Raw genomic sequence first — 16,172 nt, 5'->3', positions numbered from 1 at the left:
GTGACTGTACAGGTCTCACGCCCATGAAGCTGGCCTTGCCCTCATGTCACAATGCCTTCCAGAAGCACAGAGCCAGCAGGAATTGGGAGAGCCTGTGTGTGTGTGGGAGGGGGGAGGCTCGTATTTGTCCTTGGTGTGTTTCATGTCTCTGCCACTGTGAAAGCATTGCTAATCTCTCTTGGCAGTCAGAATGCACTTGCTTCTGACAAAGATTTCAGAGGCATGTGTGGAAACAAAAACAAATACATAAACATAAAAAGACCAGCTGCCAGTTTCTTGATATGTGACTAACAATGGCAGGATTTTTAAGTACAAAATAAGAGCAAGACAACTTTCTTCTTTGCCATTTTTCTCTTTCAAACATCTTTAAAATGTTGTTTGCTTTATTTCCTTAACACTCTTACTTTCGTTCTCTGAAAAAACTGAGTTTTTGTTCATCATTCTTTCATTGCATCCCTTCTAAGGGCACAGTATTTCACTTGAGTGGAACCATAGATCATTCTCCTTTGCCACAAGGTGTTAGGACTTCCTTAATTCCTGCTGTTCCCTGTCAGAGCCCTAGCTCCTTACTCCACTTCAGCATTTATGGCTTTCCCAGCCCTAGTGCCTGAAAGCTGTACAGGCTGAGGGGGAAGAGATGCAACCTAAAGCGTAGAAGGGAGGGAGCCATCCCTCCACCCAGGTCACATTTTCTTCTGTGAATCTTTTATTCCCCAACCAAGGAACTCAGTGTCCTTAGGCGGCTCTCCTCTGGGAGTCTAAAGCCATCTAATTTGGCCAGATACTAGAAAAACAATCAGATTAAATTTAGTGAAATGTCAGTACAATTCCACTTCCATCTCTCAACCCTTACCTCACAACCGCTGCCACAGGCTTTCATCTGGCTATTGAGTCTACTGGAGGCAGACGTGCTCGTCAACTCACTGCCTGACGAGCTTTAGAATCAGCGGCTTCCTCTCCCACCTGAGAAACTATCAGTTGTATTTTCTTCCTAAAGGGCTGACCCCAGATACAAACGATTATGTATTTGCTGTATAATCAAAAATGATTATATATTTGTTATATAAAAACAAATGATACATTTTTTTATAGAAATAGTTTATTTGTCCCTGGTAACCATAACATAATCACTATGTGTATCAGATCAATTTGACTGCAAATGTACCTAATATCTATTTCAAACTCCATGTACAAGTATAATCAGTGTTCAATTTATTGCTTTGGTAACAAGAACAGCCACTCACACCTAGGGGACCCCACCACCTACAGCAGCCTCCTGATGCTAAAACCCCCACATGGACCTTCCATACCACAAGATTATCTTCTGAGAGTGAGTGCAAGAAAAGGAGCATGAGAAGAGAGGCAAAAATTATTTAAAAATTTAAGTTGGTTATCTTGATTCATCTACTAGAGGTATCTCTTTGAACTGCTGAGAGTGAATCTTGGAGCAAGGCCACTAGATGTAATACAGTTAAAGTATCAATAATGCCTTCTCTTTCTGAGAAGATGCAACCTTTTTCTATAAAGCAAAATCCTGGAGACATGAATATATATTCCATCTTTCTAAAGAGGATTTTGGTGTACAAGGACCACCCCAGAATCATGACTACTAGACTGTTACTAACAATCTTGACACTTCTGGAATAATAATTCCATGTTTTCCAACTCCTTTCTGGCTCCTATTCTATAGGACTTTAAATGGGACTGTGTGTTTTTCAATGTACATACACTTGAGAAACATTTCTCAAAAATATTTCACCTTAAAGCACTGAGGAAAGAAAAGAAGCAGAAACTTGTAAAAATACATATTTTAATAAACATCAAGAAATACAGTATACTTTTACTGAGGCTTTACATTGCAGTTTACAGCAAACACACTATCTATTATAGTGTATATGTACAAGTAAAGTAAACTCAGGTTTATTCTTTGCTCCACCGGATGGATAAATCTGGTGCATCATACCACATTTGTTCTTTTTTCCAAATTGGCTCTGTAAAAGGCCTTTAACATTAGCAGGCTCTTAACAATGACGACGAAGATGTACCCCACATCATAATGATAACCTGATGAGTGCTCAAAAGTGACTAAAAAGAATTGTAAATACTTGCTTTCCTTTGATGGCTTTAAAAAATAGCTACTGATAGCAAATCTAAAACACTAAAGAAAAAGACAATAAGGAAACATCTGTTTCTTTTGCCTAGTGAATCCACAATAAATACTAATTTGAGGCTACAGATTATGAAGCCAAAAGACTCTTGTAGGAAAGCTTAATGTTTATATTTACAATCCCATGGACTAAAATCTGTCTAATATCTTTAATGACTGAGTCTACTTTTCTTTAACATTGTTTATACAATGACCAAAGGGATGGTGGAATTTCTGACCCTTCTGGACTAAAGTTTGTTGAGAGAGGGAACTGAAATTAATTAGCAAAGGGGAAAAATTAATATTAATCTCAAAATTCCACCTGCCACTGTCTTGGAATGATTGAGACTCAGCTACATCTGAGAAGAATGAAAAGGATCAGAACTGAAAAAAATCAGAAGCTATAACTAAAAAACCATAGCTCTGCATGCATTCTACTGATGGCATTTAAAAATTATACAATTCGATTTATTTGCTATATACATAAACTAGTGTTGGAATTAGAAAAAAAAGGACCACATACATCTACAAAAATACCAGAATCATACTCAGATTTGCAAAAGAGGCATAATAATCTGTTCGCCATACAACTGTTTGTAAACCCTGTAATGGTTAATAAGACAAAATCCTTATGAACATAGTTCTAATATGTGGCAAATCACACAATTTAATAAGCAGCCCAAGTTCATAAGGGTAAAGACCCAATATACCTGAATTTCTAAGTGTTCACTTCAGTTAAACATGGTTTCATCTAATTGTTATCCCATCACAAGACAGATTTTTAAAAACTCCTCCCTCCTTAATATTATCATCCTTTCAGAGGTGGAAAGGGAATGATTTAATTTCTCTACCACTTCTGCCCATTCTCATGAATTTGATATAGCGTTATTAGAACATCTAGGCTAAGGAAAGTGCCCTAAGGACCCAATGAGCTGACGTAAACTGAATTTCTAGGTCCAGGGTACTGCTGGCATTGTACAATTAGTCTGTCTGCCAGAAAGTCATGTCTCTGGCTGAAATATATTCCTGCATCAACGATTCAGAAGTCAAGGCCAACTGTCAATGATGACAGACTGCTCCCTAATTGTCAGTAAGTTTGATCCTCTCTATCAGATTAAAATTTCTTGGTGGATGGAACCAGATCTCATACTTTTCATGCATCCTCTATAGCATCTACTAAAATGTTGGGCAGAGATACATGCTCAAGAAAATAATCAGTGATGGGGCCAGGAAATGAATCAAGGGTGAATGTGATCATGGTAAAGCCATATATTACTTCCCCCATCAAACAAAAGGCAGTCACCAGAGTGAATCTTTGATGTCACTGAAGGACACTCTTGTCCCCTAGCACTTACGTCTAAAAGACAACAAAACTTTATTGCCTTTTTATTTATTTCTCTTAGCTACTAAGAGATTGTATATGGGCATGAGTACCACTTGATGGATAACTGGAAAAAAGGTTTTTCTGCCTCAGAGAAAGCACCAACCTGTCACATGGCACATTTTAACTCTAATAATACAATTTATGAAACCATTAACTTTAAAAATTCTGTTAAATGTTATCCATAACTAACAGATATTTTAAACGTTAGTCTTCTTCTGACATTATTTAAAATGCACTTTATTTTTAAACACTGGCATGAGGTAGAAGATAAACTCAGAAAGGAAAGTAATCTTCAATATACTGAAGCCTATTCAATACAAGTAGCCCCAAGAGAGAAATAAGTTACAGCCTTAAGCTGGTAGATTATTGACCACTGTTAAAATATCACCCTTACCTGAAAGAAATTTCTTATATTTGAAACTGTCGATTTTCCAGTTCATGGTATTATAGAAAAAGAACAATATATACTCTGAAATATTCATAAAGATTATATAACAGCTTCTGTTAGTCAATCATTCTTTACCATAGTGCTCTAAATCACCTTGATTGCAACACAGGTCCTTTCTACTTAAATAACTGATCAGATATCAATATGAAAGTTAAAAATCCTTCCAGTATAAGAAGATAAAAGGAATAATTCACATGGAAAACAATGTACTTCTCATAAAAACTAGCAGCACTTCATTCTACCAGGACATACAAATTTGGCTTCATCAACTAGTCAGGAACAGAGGACAATGTATATAGGTCCAAAAAAGCTCCTTGCACAAGGGGAATGTGAGGTTACAAGAAGTTTTCTTTAACAAATAACTATTTCCTCATTAGGTGGTGTGTGAAACCACTGGAATGTCAATTTCAATGGCAGAGAGGCGGGAGCGCGCTGAATAGGGCTGCGAGTAAGTATGCATACTGGGAGGATGGGAGTACAGTGGTTGCCAGAAAGGAGAAGGCAAAGATTTGCATGCACAATACCAAATAAACAGTAGAAGGGAAGTCATAAACAGGCCCCCGGCACTAGCAATAGTGACATACACTGCATAGTCAAACGTAAAGACTGGCTCGAACTTCTTGTTCAGATGGATGTTATAAAAGATGACCCAGATGGACGGGGAGAGGCTCACAGTGCCTGCCAGGAAAAAGAGAAGGCCAGCCACCAGGTGGCAGCCGGCACTATTGACCAGACACTTGGCCAGTTTGATGTTGGGCACCGAGGACCTGAAGGCCGTGTTACACATTCCAATTAGGCAGAGCAGCAGGGCACCCATGGCGATCAGGATGCTGAGGGGCAGAGCAAACTGGAGGACACGCAGGTCCAGCTGGTCAACTGACGAGTACCAAGTAGTGTCGTACATCAGGCAGTCACTGCTCCCATCGTACCGGACACATTTCACCCACAGGCCTGTGTAGACGGTCAGGTTCTTCTCATTTCTGTTGAATGAGATCAGCCGTAATTTTCTCCAGTTAGGAAGCAGAGTCCCTGCAAAGAGTCCTGCTACAGAGGCGATTCCACACAGGAAGGAGAGGACTGTGGCTGCGTGGACATCCCGACAGCCCATGGCAGACAGGCTCGTGCAGTACAGTCAGTCAGACTAGGGGGTGACACACAAGAGGACAAGTCATGAGGAATGACAGGAGGGCAGAGCAGGAAGGGTGGTGCCAATAGGCAAAACATTTAATGATGGAATGTCAATACAAAGAAACTCTCCTTGTTTCCTCTCTGTACAATATAACTTATATAAACACATGTGCCAGTGACCTCAGAGCACAGGAGCATGCACATATGCTCTATTATCACTGACTGGGTCATAAAACAACTAAAATCTTTAGCCATCAGTATTTTTCTTCACAGCTATTCAGAGGAACAATCAAAATAATGCAAATTCTCTTAACATCACACCTAAAATTCTCTTGACTGTCAATAATCATTCGTTCAACACACGTGTATTGAACACTTTTGTGTGACAGGCACTTCTCAACCATCTGTGACCTATAAACACTATAAATTCTGCCTCAAAGCTTGCACAAATGTAAAATGAGACTAGCACACAGCACAGATGAAGGCTGTTCATAAAAGACAAAGGTGCAGGGAAAGCAGCACTACAGGACAGCAGGTGGTTGAGAAGTGACTGAGACAGACTGCCTGGGTGCTAATCCCCACTTCCTCACTTACCAGCAAGCTACAGAACCTCCCTGTGCCTCATTTTCCTCATCTGTAAAATGGAAAAAGTAACAGCGCCTTCCTCACAAAGTTGTTATAAGGACTCAGTAATATAATAAGTGCTTAAGACATACCTGGTGCACTGTTAAGTGCCACACAAGTGTCAGCTTAGCACTCCGTGACCAGCTCAGTGCTGGAGCAGTTCAAAGAACATTTGCTGAAAGAATGTTAAATAACAAAAAGCAAAGTGATCTCGTGCCTATGTACCAGGCACACTGGAAAATGATAAAACATAAATGGACTCACCTCCGATGAGTTAGTCAAGTGAAAGCATGAGAACAAAGGTCCCTGAAATTACTCTGCTCAATTACTTCCTGCTGATTCAAGATGATTCCAATGCTTTTCAGGGAAATCTATAACAGGAGTTAGTTATACTATTACTGCTCATATAAGATGAATGCAAATATTTTTGAAGTAATGACAAGCTACCTCTATTAATGCTATTATAGGAAAAGAAAACAGTAGCCAGTCCATTCTCTCACCCAAAATTAAAAAGTTGTGCTCCTTTTCTGTATATGCCAAACTAAAAACAAAACAAAACAAAACAAAAAACAAACAAACAAAAAAAACCCCATTATCTTATCCAGCTTTAATATCTTCAAGGGCTTGAAACTCACTCTCAAAGCACCATTTTCTCTGCCTTCTGTCACACCCCCTATGAGGCAACAGAACAGTCCACTTTAATAAGGTAGCACATTTACTTTTTTTGGTCAGAGCATAAAAAAGCACAAGATCGAGAATATTTTTATTTCCGGAGACAGTACGGAGGTATTTAGAGAATCCATCATCCTTTACAGAATCAAATATTATCTGCTAAGACAGTGGAGTAGCATTCCCAGGAGTTCAGGGTCAGAAAGACCAAGACCAAAATGATAGGAAATGGGGTAGGATGTGATTCTCATATGTGTTCCAGTGGGAGGGTACAACGTTCTTTAGAAAACAATATGTTATTTATACATTTAATCCAATCATATGGACCAGTAATAATTTTATTAGCAAAAAATATATGCCTATGTGTACAGGCATATATATTCACATGTGTGTGTCTATGCAATATAAAATCAGAGTTTAAGCACAAGAGAACATTGTTTAAAAGTCCTCAAGTTAAATATGGTTATTTCTAAGTTTTTCCATTAATATTAGTTTACTACTTGTTTATTATGTTGTCTTCTGTCAGTATTATGAGAAATAACAATTAAGAAAATTTTATGAGTGAAAAGACAAAACAAAGAAATTATAGTTCTAACTAATTTTTTTCATGTGAATTGGGAAAAACTGTCATGCTTAATTTTAGCAACCAAATACCTTGGTCCAGCAATGGAAACTCTAGTGTGGATTTGAGAATGTTTACATTGGAAAAGGCTACTAACGATGCCAAGCTCCAGAATTCAGCCCCTTGTTGGTTTTTGCTCATTTGCCTCTCTCCCCTATATACTGTGAGAAACCTGCACGGTGCCTGGCATGCAAGTCATTCTTAGATTATCTGAATAAATGAGTAGTGGGCTGTGTACCAAGATCACAGTAACTCACAAAGGTAGGCACCTGGTAATGTAAAATTGGACAAGAAAGCAGCTATTTGTGAGCAAGCATTCATTAGACAAGTATTTCTGTGATGCTGAGTATCTAGCATATGCAAAACACTCTGTTAGGCCCTGGAAGGACACGGAGACCACTGAGATCTGGACCTTGCTTCCAATGTGTTAACGGTCAGACTGAGGGAAAGAATATGCTGTTTTATGCAAATTCAAAACACTGATGGTGAGTCAATTGTATGATTATCACATATCAAGTGATTATTGTTAGGCATTAAACAAAGTGAACTAATAAGGTACTTCTTCATAAAAATGCATCATCCAGAGTTAAAGAAAGATTGAACAATGGAGAAGGACTTGATCAACATTGTAAAGACACAAGAAAAAGTTCCCTCTGTTTCTTTCAAAACTTCAGAACTCCCTCAGGTAACCCACTCAAAGTCCTAACCCAATCACAATTCCTTCTTGCTTTCAGAGACAGGGAACTCTGGAGTAATTGGAATTTCAATGTAATTGATATTTCTCTAATCAAGGGCCTTGACTCCTCCAATGCAAATGGAATGAGAAAAAACCAGGATGAATAACTTTATTATTAATAAATAAATTCCTGTAATTCTTAGCCTACAGACCATCAAACAACATTAATGAACAGAGGTGGGACAGAATTTACTTCATTATTGTGTTTAACTATATCTTGCATCAAATCAATACAAGGGTTATATCATTCCTCTGAAATTGCTTTTGATAAAGCATTCTTAGCTCAGATCTCAGGGACTGACTGAAAGTCCTATTTATACAGAGTCAACAAAGATACCGTGACATTTTTTTTCAGAAGGGAAATACTATTAAACTCAATTCTTAAGTTAAATTTCAACCTTGGTGCTGGAATTAATGTCTAGTTCCTTATAGCTTAGTTTGGCAGCTTTACTTTTTATGCCGTTCTTAATTCCACATACCTATGATTTGGTAAGAAGTCATATATTCCACTAGAGGGATAAAGTAACTTTTTATAGGATAATTGGGCGAAGAAATATGTTTAGTGTTTTAAAAGTGAAAGGAGGCTGGCCGGTTACCTCAGTGGGTTAGAGCACAGCCTTAAAACACCAAGGTCACAGGTTTGGATCCCAGAACTGGTCAACTGCCATAAAAAAATTTTTTTTTTAAAAGTGAAAGATAATGCTGACTTCCAGATTAGGATTTGTCCATACTTGAGAGGGTAAAAAGACCTCTACTCTTATGCTATATCAAATAACTTTGAATCCAGAATAATTTTTTCAAATGCAAATTTGATTGTGTCACTCCATTTCTTACTACTCAATACCTTCTTATTTCCTGCATAACAAAGTTTATAGTTTCAAATCCTCCTGACCGCTTACCAATTGGTTCCTGCTGAATTCTCAGCCTTCTCATGTGCCACTCTCCCACCTCACAAAATACAGTCTATGTAGCCATACTGCTTTTAACTTCCCAAATTTTCCACTTTCTAATTTGGTTAAGGGCTTTCCCTAATGCTATCCTTCTTCTTAGAACTTTCTTAATCCCATCCTATTCTTTGCTTTGCTAACATCTATTCATCTTTCTACTTCCCAGGGAGGCCTGCCCTAAGCCTCCCCTCTCTTCCCCCATCATTACCCTTCCCCCTGCCCCAGGTTATATCTTTCTTTGGTAACACTGAACATGCTTATAGTTCCTTGTTCAGTATTCTTCCCCACTAGACTCTGAAATCCAGACCAGAGCCCCCTCTGTTTTGTTCACTGTGTCCAACACTGGCACATAGAAGTCACTCAATTCCTTCTTGAATGAACAAACAAACAAACAAGTGGTCCATATGAGATCTGGTCAGGATACAGAGAGAAAGTTATAAATTTGCTCTAGTATAAGTTCCACTCATTTCCTTTGGGACAATTCATACCTTCCTGTGTTCAGGCTACTTCTATACTGTGCCCTTGCTTTCCACTCCTTATTGGCCAAAAGTCTCTCCCATTTTTTTTTTTTTTTTAAACAAAGTTCATTTTCTTCCCCCAGAAACATGCAATAAGGAAAAATGAGACCATTCCTAGATACTTATATATAGACTGTAGAAACACATATCTAAGAAACACATATCTAAGTTTGGCAACATTGGTTAACTTCAACACTGGTTAAAAAGTCAATCAATTATGCCTGTGTTGATTCTTCTGTTTTCAACTTAATCGGTAGTTATATATTGGGTATACCCATCTTTGTTAAGAGTGATTAATATATCAAATTGATGTTTGCTTGTCAAAACTAAATAATTTATTATATTTGCCTTTATATATTTCCTAATGCAATAGAGGAAAAACCCCATCTTTTTGCCATATGAAAACCCCTAATTAGGGACTGTGGAAAATATGAAAGGCTAAGAACACACTTGAACAAATGTGATGAGCATTCATGAACACCAGTTGTGTGACAGCTTTGAGCTGGGTCATACACTTGTATATAGATGTGTGGGCTTGTTGTTTTGATCTGTGACACAGCTTGGTATCGTTGTCTAGGAGACCAAAGACCTAAATACCAGTCATAACCTATCATTTACAAACTGGGCAAGTCACCTATGTCCTCTGAGCCTCAAATTTCTAATCTATAAAATGTTCTCCAAAATAGCTGCTAGATGATGAATAACAAAGCCCCTTATAAAACAGAATATGGTAAAAATTCAAATTTGTAATGATTATTAGTAGGCTTATTTACTTTCTTCAACTAGGAAAATGCTTTTCTTCTGGACTCTCAGCAAACAACCACAGATAATTATAGTCATATACAATAATGAAAGAGCATTTTCTTTGGAGTAGTTTCTGACCAAATCAAATAAAGACTCTCTTTCAAAACAACCTCTTCACATTTGTCATTTGAGTATCTGTTCCACATTGACTTTCAGAGAAGCTGATGGATAAAATTTGGTACACAATTAAATGTTATCGAAGATATCATTTTGAATAAAAATATCTTCAAAAGGATATATTTGCTGTTGTTTCAAAAAGAGTTCAAAGAAGGTTGGAGCAAAAATATGGCTAAGAGCTTTAGGAATTCTCAGACCCACTACTGTTTCTTTTTCAGGGACAATTACAAGGAATAAGTGATCACATGTCTAATAGCAGCTAAATTAATTCTTGATGGTAACACCGGCAGTCCCTTCTACCTATAATTTGAGTTTTCTTAAAAACTGTAAGTCATCAATCATTGCACTCACAAAAGAGATCAATCCTATATTTTTATTTTGTTAAACAAGAGAAAAAAGTGTCATTATTGACTGATATATGGTAGCAGGAAGAAGGGAAATAAGATAATCAAAGGACGTACTTACCCCTTGAGGTACCTTATAGTTCTAAAACAGCTGTAATCAACTTAGAATAAACACATGCACATCTGAACACACAGTTGTGTGATCTGGGCCTAAAGAAATAGGAAAAATGCCCCAAATTAATATAGTACTTCTCAAAAACTGACTTTGAATTCAGGTGGAATTAGAAACAATAGTAATAATCTAAAACCAATGAAATGTAATGCCAAAAAAAGTGGGCAGTAAGTTTTTCAAAAAGGCAGTTTATTCCTAAATTTGCACATTATTTACATGTAAGATACAGACAAAAAGAAATTAACTCTCGTTTTGTTATTTGAGAAGATAGAATTAAGGAAAAAAAAATCACTTTACTGTCTTGGAAATATATGCTCACTATTCAATGAAGTTTTTACATCCTTTTCATGACTACAGTGAAAGAATAAAGACGGTGAGGAAACACTGTGCAGTTGTCTTGGAAGGAAAAGAAACACATTGTTTCTTTTATACATTTTAAAAGGATACTGACAAAACCAGGCAAAGTTGATCTGCACTGTGCATGCTTAAATTTGCAAGTAGAATGCTTTTTTGAGTTTATAGTTCCACCAGTGGCTCAACCCACCATATATCTACTCTACACATCTGCAACTTCCTCTTCAAATGCTATTTATCTCAAACAGGTAGGATGAGAATGAAAGCTTGTAAACGCCTGAGAGCATCCTGGATTGAGGCGTTTATCGCTAGCCCAATTATGATCATCACACAGAATGTTGTCTGCAACAGTCTTGCAGGCAGATGTCAATCGAGTTTTTCTTTTTTCCAAATCTACTTTTCTTGGCTTTGTATCAAGCATAATTGCTCACTCCACAGTCAGAAGAAATGGTTTTATAACAACACACAGTTGGATACCTGGGCAATGACTTTAAGTGGGGTCACCAAGTCTGGCCTTTCTCTAACGTGGTGACGGACCCCTTCCAGTTCTGCCTGGAACGCAGAACTTGGGCTTCGGAGGAAAGCAAACCAAGCTTCCAGGGCAACCTGCATCCCCCAGCTCCTCTCCCCCTCCCTCACTAAGAGCTGTGTGCTCAGGAGCATCGGAGCGGGCAGAAGAAAACCCTCCTGGTTGGAGCCATTGCCAAGAGACCGCAACGGCGGCTGCTGACGCTCTCGGAGCAAGCCCATCCCTGCGACACTGAGTGCGTCTGAACCGCGAGCAGGTCATCATTACACAACCAGCATCAGCTGCTTATTCAAAAATAGCACTAGCGGCTCCACACCGCACCCGCGCCAGCCAAGCTCCAGCGCTTCGCTGCTCCGGCAACACACCTCCACACTTCCATACTCGTGGGTGCAAAACAATCTTTTAAAGCTTTACCAAATGCCTCCTCCCTCAACTTTCACGTCCACAAATGTGGCTCAGCGTTTTTCAATGCCCCGGACTCCCCTCCATTTAGCTACTTTACTTGAAATCCTCAACTACTATGCAAAAGACCCCGAAATCGGAACATTCGCGACCAAACCTACCCGTTTCTTACAGGCAGGGAATCTCGCTCGCCCACACTTACGTGCCTCCGGAGCGGAGCGCGTCCCTCTCAGCGTCCCAGGAAGTGCCTTCCCTGCCTGCCGCACCAGAGGCTTCTGGGAGTGCAGGCAGGGCCCCCCCCCCCCCCCCCCCCCCCCCCCCCCCCCCCCCCGGCCCCGGCCGGATGCCCCGGATGGCTGGAACTACAATTCCCAGAATCCACCTCCTCCCTTTCTCTTCCCTTCCCAGAGTTCCTTTGCAGGTATGTTCCTCTAGATTTGGGTTATAGGTTAAAGAAAAAAGACAAAACTAAAAATAGTTTGAGTTGGGTACCGAAGTAAATATTTCCTATTAAGTGTGTCTTGCCCTGTAAGAAGGTTCGTTAGCGAAAACTGTTAAATCCGGACTGCTTCCTCTCAAAGTATTTACCTAGGCACAAACTGAAAAAGAGCTCCAACTCTAGAACCAAACAGTTTATATTTGTGTACATATTAGTTGGGTAGCCCGGGACAAATTGCCTTTCTGTATCTGAGGTTATCTGTAAAAACGGGACAGTAAGATTGCCTACATTAAAAAAAAAAATACATTATATAGTTGTCTTGGAAATTGAGGGACTTAATATAGGTAAAGTACAGAGCACATAGCTAAGTATTAGATATTTGAACTACCTTTACTGTCCCACACAATTTTAACTGTCCTTTTACTTTCTTTGTTGGCTTCTTTTAAACGCAAAGTCCTGTGCTAGTGAATATCTGAATTAAACTAATCTGAATTTTTTTTTTTTTTTTTTTTTTTTTGGTGGCTGTTTGGTGCAGGGTTCCAAACCCCATGACCTTGGTGTTGTAAAGCTGCCCTCTAACCAACTGAGCTAACCTGCCAACTCTTTTTTTTTTTTTAAGAAAGGATGCTGACAAGTCACCATGCCTACTACTTTGAAATGATCACACACAAAAACGGAAATAAGGAAAATGCAGCAAATGTGGATAATTGTTGGATATAGGGAGAGTAAGTATATGGGTGTTCATTGTAGTATTCCTTCAAATTCTGTGTAGCTTGAAAATTTTCAAAATAAAACGGAGAAAAAGCATAATAGTTCATACAAAAGTAAAGGATGGCACCAATCCCTATTCACTCTGTCCCAGTATGACCTTGGGTAAGTTAAGTAACCTCTTTGTGCCTCAGGGTCTCATCTCTAATAACAGTATATCTACATCAGAAAATTATGATGATGCTTGTAGAGCTAGAGCTAGGATCTGGAGCTCACAGACCCCTCAAGCCTGTTCACATTAAACCCTACACACAGGGGTCTATGAGCTAGGTAACCAGCAAAAAGGTCTTTGGAGCCTTGGTTGAAGAAGGAATAGTCTTTATTCAGCACACACAACACTATGAGCTAAGCAGTCCACAGAGAAACTCCAAAACTCAACTGCTACCAGCAAAGTCCAAAGAAAAACTGAGCAGCTGCCAGCAGAGTAAACACAGTCTATTTTTAGACATGAGCTCTGCCTGCCAGCATCTGCTTCACAAACTGAAGCATAGGCAATGGCAATTAACTAGAAAGATACATTGGTTCACATGGGCATTAACTCCACCCCCACACAACTTGTTTACAACAAATGTGCTGCTCAAACCCCAGGAAGCCTGACTAAATTATCCTATTTTCCCCACAAGGCTAAATGAGTCACTATAAATAGAGTGGTTTACAACAGTGTCTGACACATAATAAGGGCTTTATGTTTGCTATTACCATTTTCTATTTTGTGGTGTTCTATTAACAATGGGACTATTTGTCAGTGATGGAAAAAGGGGAAAAGGCTACTATCTTTCCACTGCTACTCCCTTCTTATTTGTTATACTGCTTCAGGGGATGGATAAGTTTGTCTAAGGCCAGGAGCAATCTGATCCCAAAGCCAGACTGGGAAATGTAATAATACATTTACATTTAAAGAAAGATAGCAGCAGGTGATGAAATCACAGATAGGCCCTAGGCTCCAGGCCAGACCTGGTGATAGCAGATGGATGATAGCAATGTGACACAGGGTAATCACTTCTTTGCTCTGAACTTCAGTTCTCTTATCTATAAAACTAAATTGAATCAAGTAACTGTGTACAAAATCATTTTACTATTTATCTCCCAATCACTGATGAATACTGCCTGGTTAGCAGACTTTAGCTGGGATGTATATGCCATTGATTATAATAATAATAATTTTAAAAAACAGCACAAAAAGAAGGGAAAGACAACCCCATTCCTACACTTACTGATTAAGTTGGAGTTTACGGTTAGCCTACCTTTGGTACAGCAAAGATGGAATGAAATGATTAAATGCCCTCATGGGATTCAGTGTTTAGATTATTGGAATACTCATATCATTCTCAAAAGTACTTTAGATAAGACTTTAGATCAGCAATTAACAACCCTGCCTTTCCCATGTTTCCCATCAGAGATTCTTTAACTTAAGGAGTAAGTCAAATTTTAAAACAAATTCACTGTAATATATCATTCACCACCAAAATTCCACAAAGATTCTCATTTGGTCACTGTATTAGCTTTCTATTGCTGCTCTAACAAATCACCACAAACTCAGAGGCTTAAAACACCATAAATTTATTATCTTACAATTCTGTAGGTCAGAAGTCTGACATGGATTTCACGGTGCTAAAATCAAGATGTCAGCAGGACTTTTTTCTTTTCTTTTCTGTTCTTTTTTTTGAAGCTCTGGGGGAAAATCTGTTTTCTTGCCTTTTCCTGAGGACACCTGCATTCCCTGGCTCATGGCCACCTGCCATCTTCAAAACAGCAGTGGCTGGTCAAGTCTTTCTCACATCACATCACTCTGACATTCTTCTGCCTCTCTCTTCAATCTTTTAAGAATCCTTGTTATTACTTGAACCCACCCAGATAACCCGGGTAATTTCTCTATTTTATGGTCATTGGATTAGCAACTTTAATTCCATCTGCAACCTTACCTGTGAAGGTTAATTCTAGGTGTCAACTTGGTTAGATGAAGGAATGCTGAGAATCCTGGTAAAGCAATCTTTTTAGGTGTGTCCATGAGGGTGTTTCCAGCAGAGATTAGTATGAGAGTCTGATTGGATTGGCTGGGAAAGACCCACCCTTAATGTGGGTGGGAACCATCCAATCCGCTGGGGGTTCAGCGAGAACAAAAGACAGAGGAAAGAGGTGAAGCTCTCTCTGAATATGGTAGAGCTGGGATACACTCTTCTCTCCTGTTAGTGGACATCAGAGCTCAAGACTCTTCAGCTTTTGGGTTCCAGAACTTACACCAAGGACACCATCAGCTTCCCTGGTCTTTGAGGTCTTTAGACTTGGACTGAGCCACGCTACTGGCATCCAGTTTATAGACGGCCTATCATGGAAATTTTCTTCATAGTCACGTGAGCTAATTTCCCTAATAAAACCCTCTCATATAATTATAACATATCCTATTGATTCTGTCTCTCTAGAGAACCCTAATACACTTCCCCTTTTCCAAGTAACATAGCATATTCATAGATTCCAGAGATGAGGATGTAGACATCTTTAGGGAACCATTATTCTGCCTACCACAGTCCCTAATAACCTCTTTCTTCCTAAATCCAAAGGCTGCTTTTCAGTCCTAATTCTTATCCACTTTCAGATCTGCATTGCACAATTCTGACCACCTTTTTTTCCTGAACTCTTCTTTCGTGGATTTGAAAACACCAATATTTCTATTTATCTTCTAATTTGTCTGATTAGTTCCTTGACCACCTGTTGCTTTCACTTTCTTCTCCCCACTCCCCAGTGTAATTATCAAAAGGCTCCATCTTGGGCCCTCCTCTGTCAATAAATCTTTTTTAGGGGACAACCTCTTTTCTTTGTCCTCAAATCCATATTTCTGGCTAAGACTTTCCAAACTTTAGTATTATTTCTAATTACCAGCTCATATGGTTGACTGCTATTACTTCAATTTCCACATTTTCCAAATATAAATTAATAAATATCCTTATGTCATTCATCATTCCTTATTTTGTCAGTGGTTTCACTTTATTTTCTTCTTTGATATTTTCTTCATACCTGTCATTC

General features: G+C 38.8%; 1 protein-coding gene across 2 annotated transcripts; it reads right to left on the bottom strand.

The window, feature by feature from the left end:
• Positions 1-1,834: 1,834 nt before the first annotated feature.
• Positions 1,835-12,193, bottom strand: CLDN12 (claudin 12). 2 transcript variants are annotated; one of them, XM_063100118.1, is made up of 4 exons: positions 12,147-12,193; positions 10,609-10,697; positions 5,995-6,101; positions 1,835-5,119 (listed from the first exon to the last, which is right to left on the bottom strand). In XM_063100118.1, exon 4 carries the CDS (start codon positions 5,084-5,086, stop codon positions 4,352-4,354), a length of 735 nt encoding a protein of 244 aa, XP_062956188.1. In that variant the 5' UTR covers positions 5,087-5,119; positions 5,995-6,101; positions 10,609-10,697; positions 12,147-12,193; the 3' UTR covers positions 1,835-4,351. The 2 variants fall into 2 exon arrangements, with proteins under 2 accessions (XP_062956188.1, XP_062956189.1); XM_063100119.1 differs by having other exon boundaries at positions 12,106-12,189.
• Between the last annotated feature and the right edge of the window lie 3,979 nt (positions 12,194-16,172).

The sequence above is a fragment of the Cynocephalus volans genome, chromosome 6 (assembly GCF_027409185.1).
Source record: "Cynocephalus volans isolate mCynVol1 chromosome 6, mCynVol1.pri, whole genome shotgun sequence".
In the NCBI taxonomy this organism is placed as follows: domain Eukaryota; kingdom Metazoa; phylum Chordata; class Mammalia; order Dermoptera; family Cynocephalidae; genus Cynocephalus; species Cynocephalus volans.
The sequence above is the reverse complement of the archived record's forward strand: the minus strand, read 5'-3'. Positions and strand labels throughout refer to the sequence as shown.

Bases quoted from the DNA above. Each gene is read 5' to 3' on its own strand.
- CLDN12 (XM_063100118.1), bottom strand. From the start codon at position 5,086: ATGGGCTGTCGGGATGTCCACGCAGCCACAGTCCTCTCCTTCCTGTGT.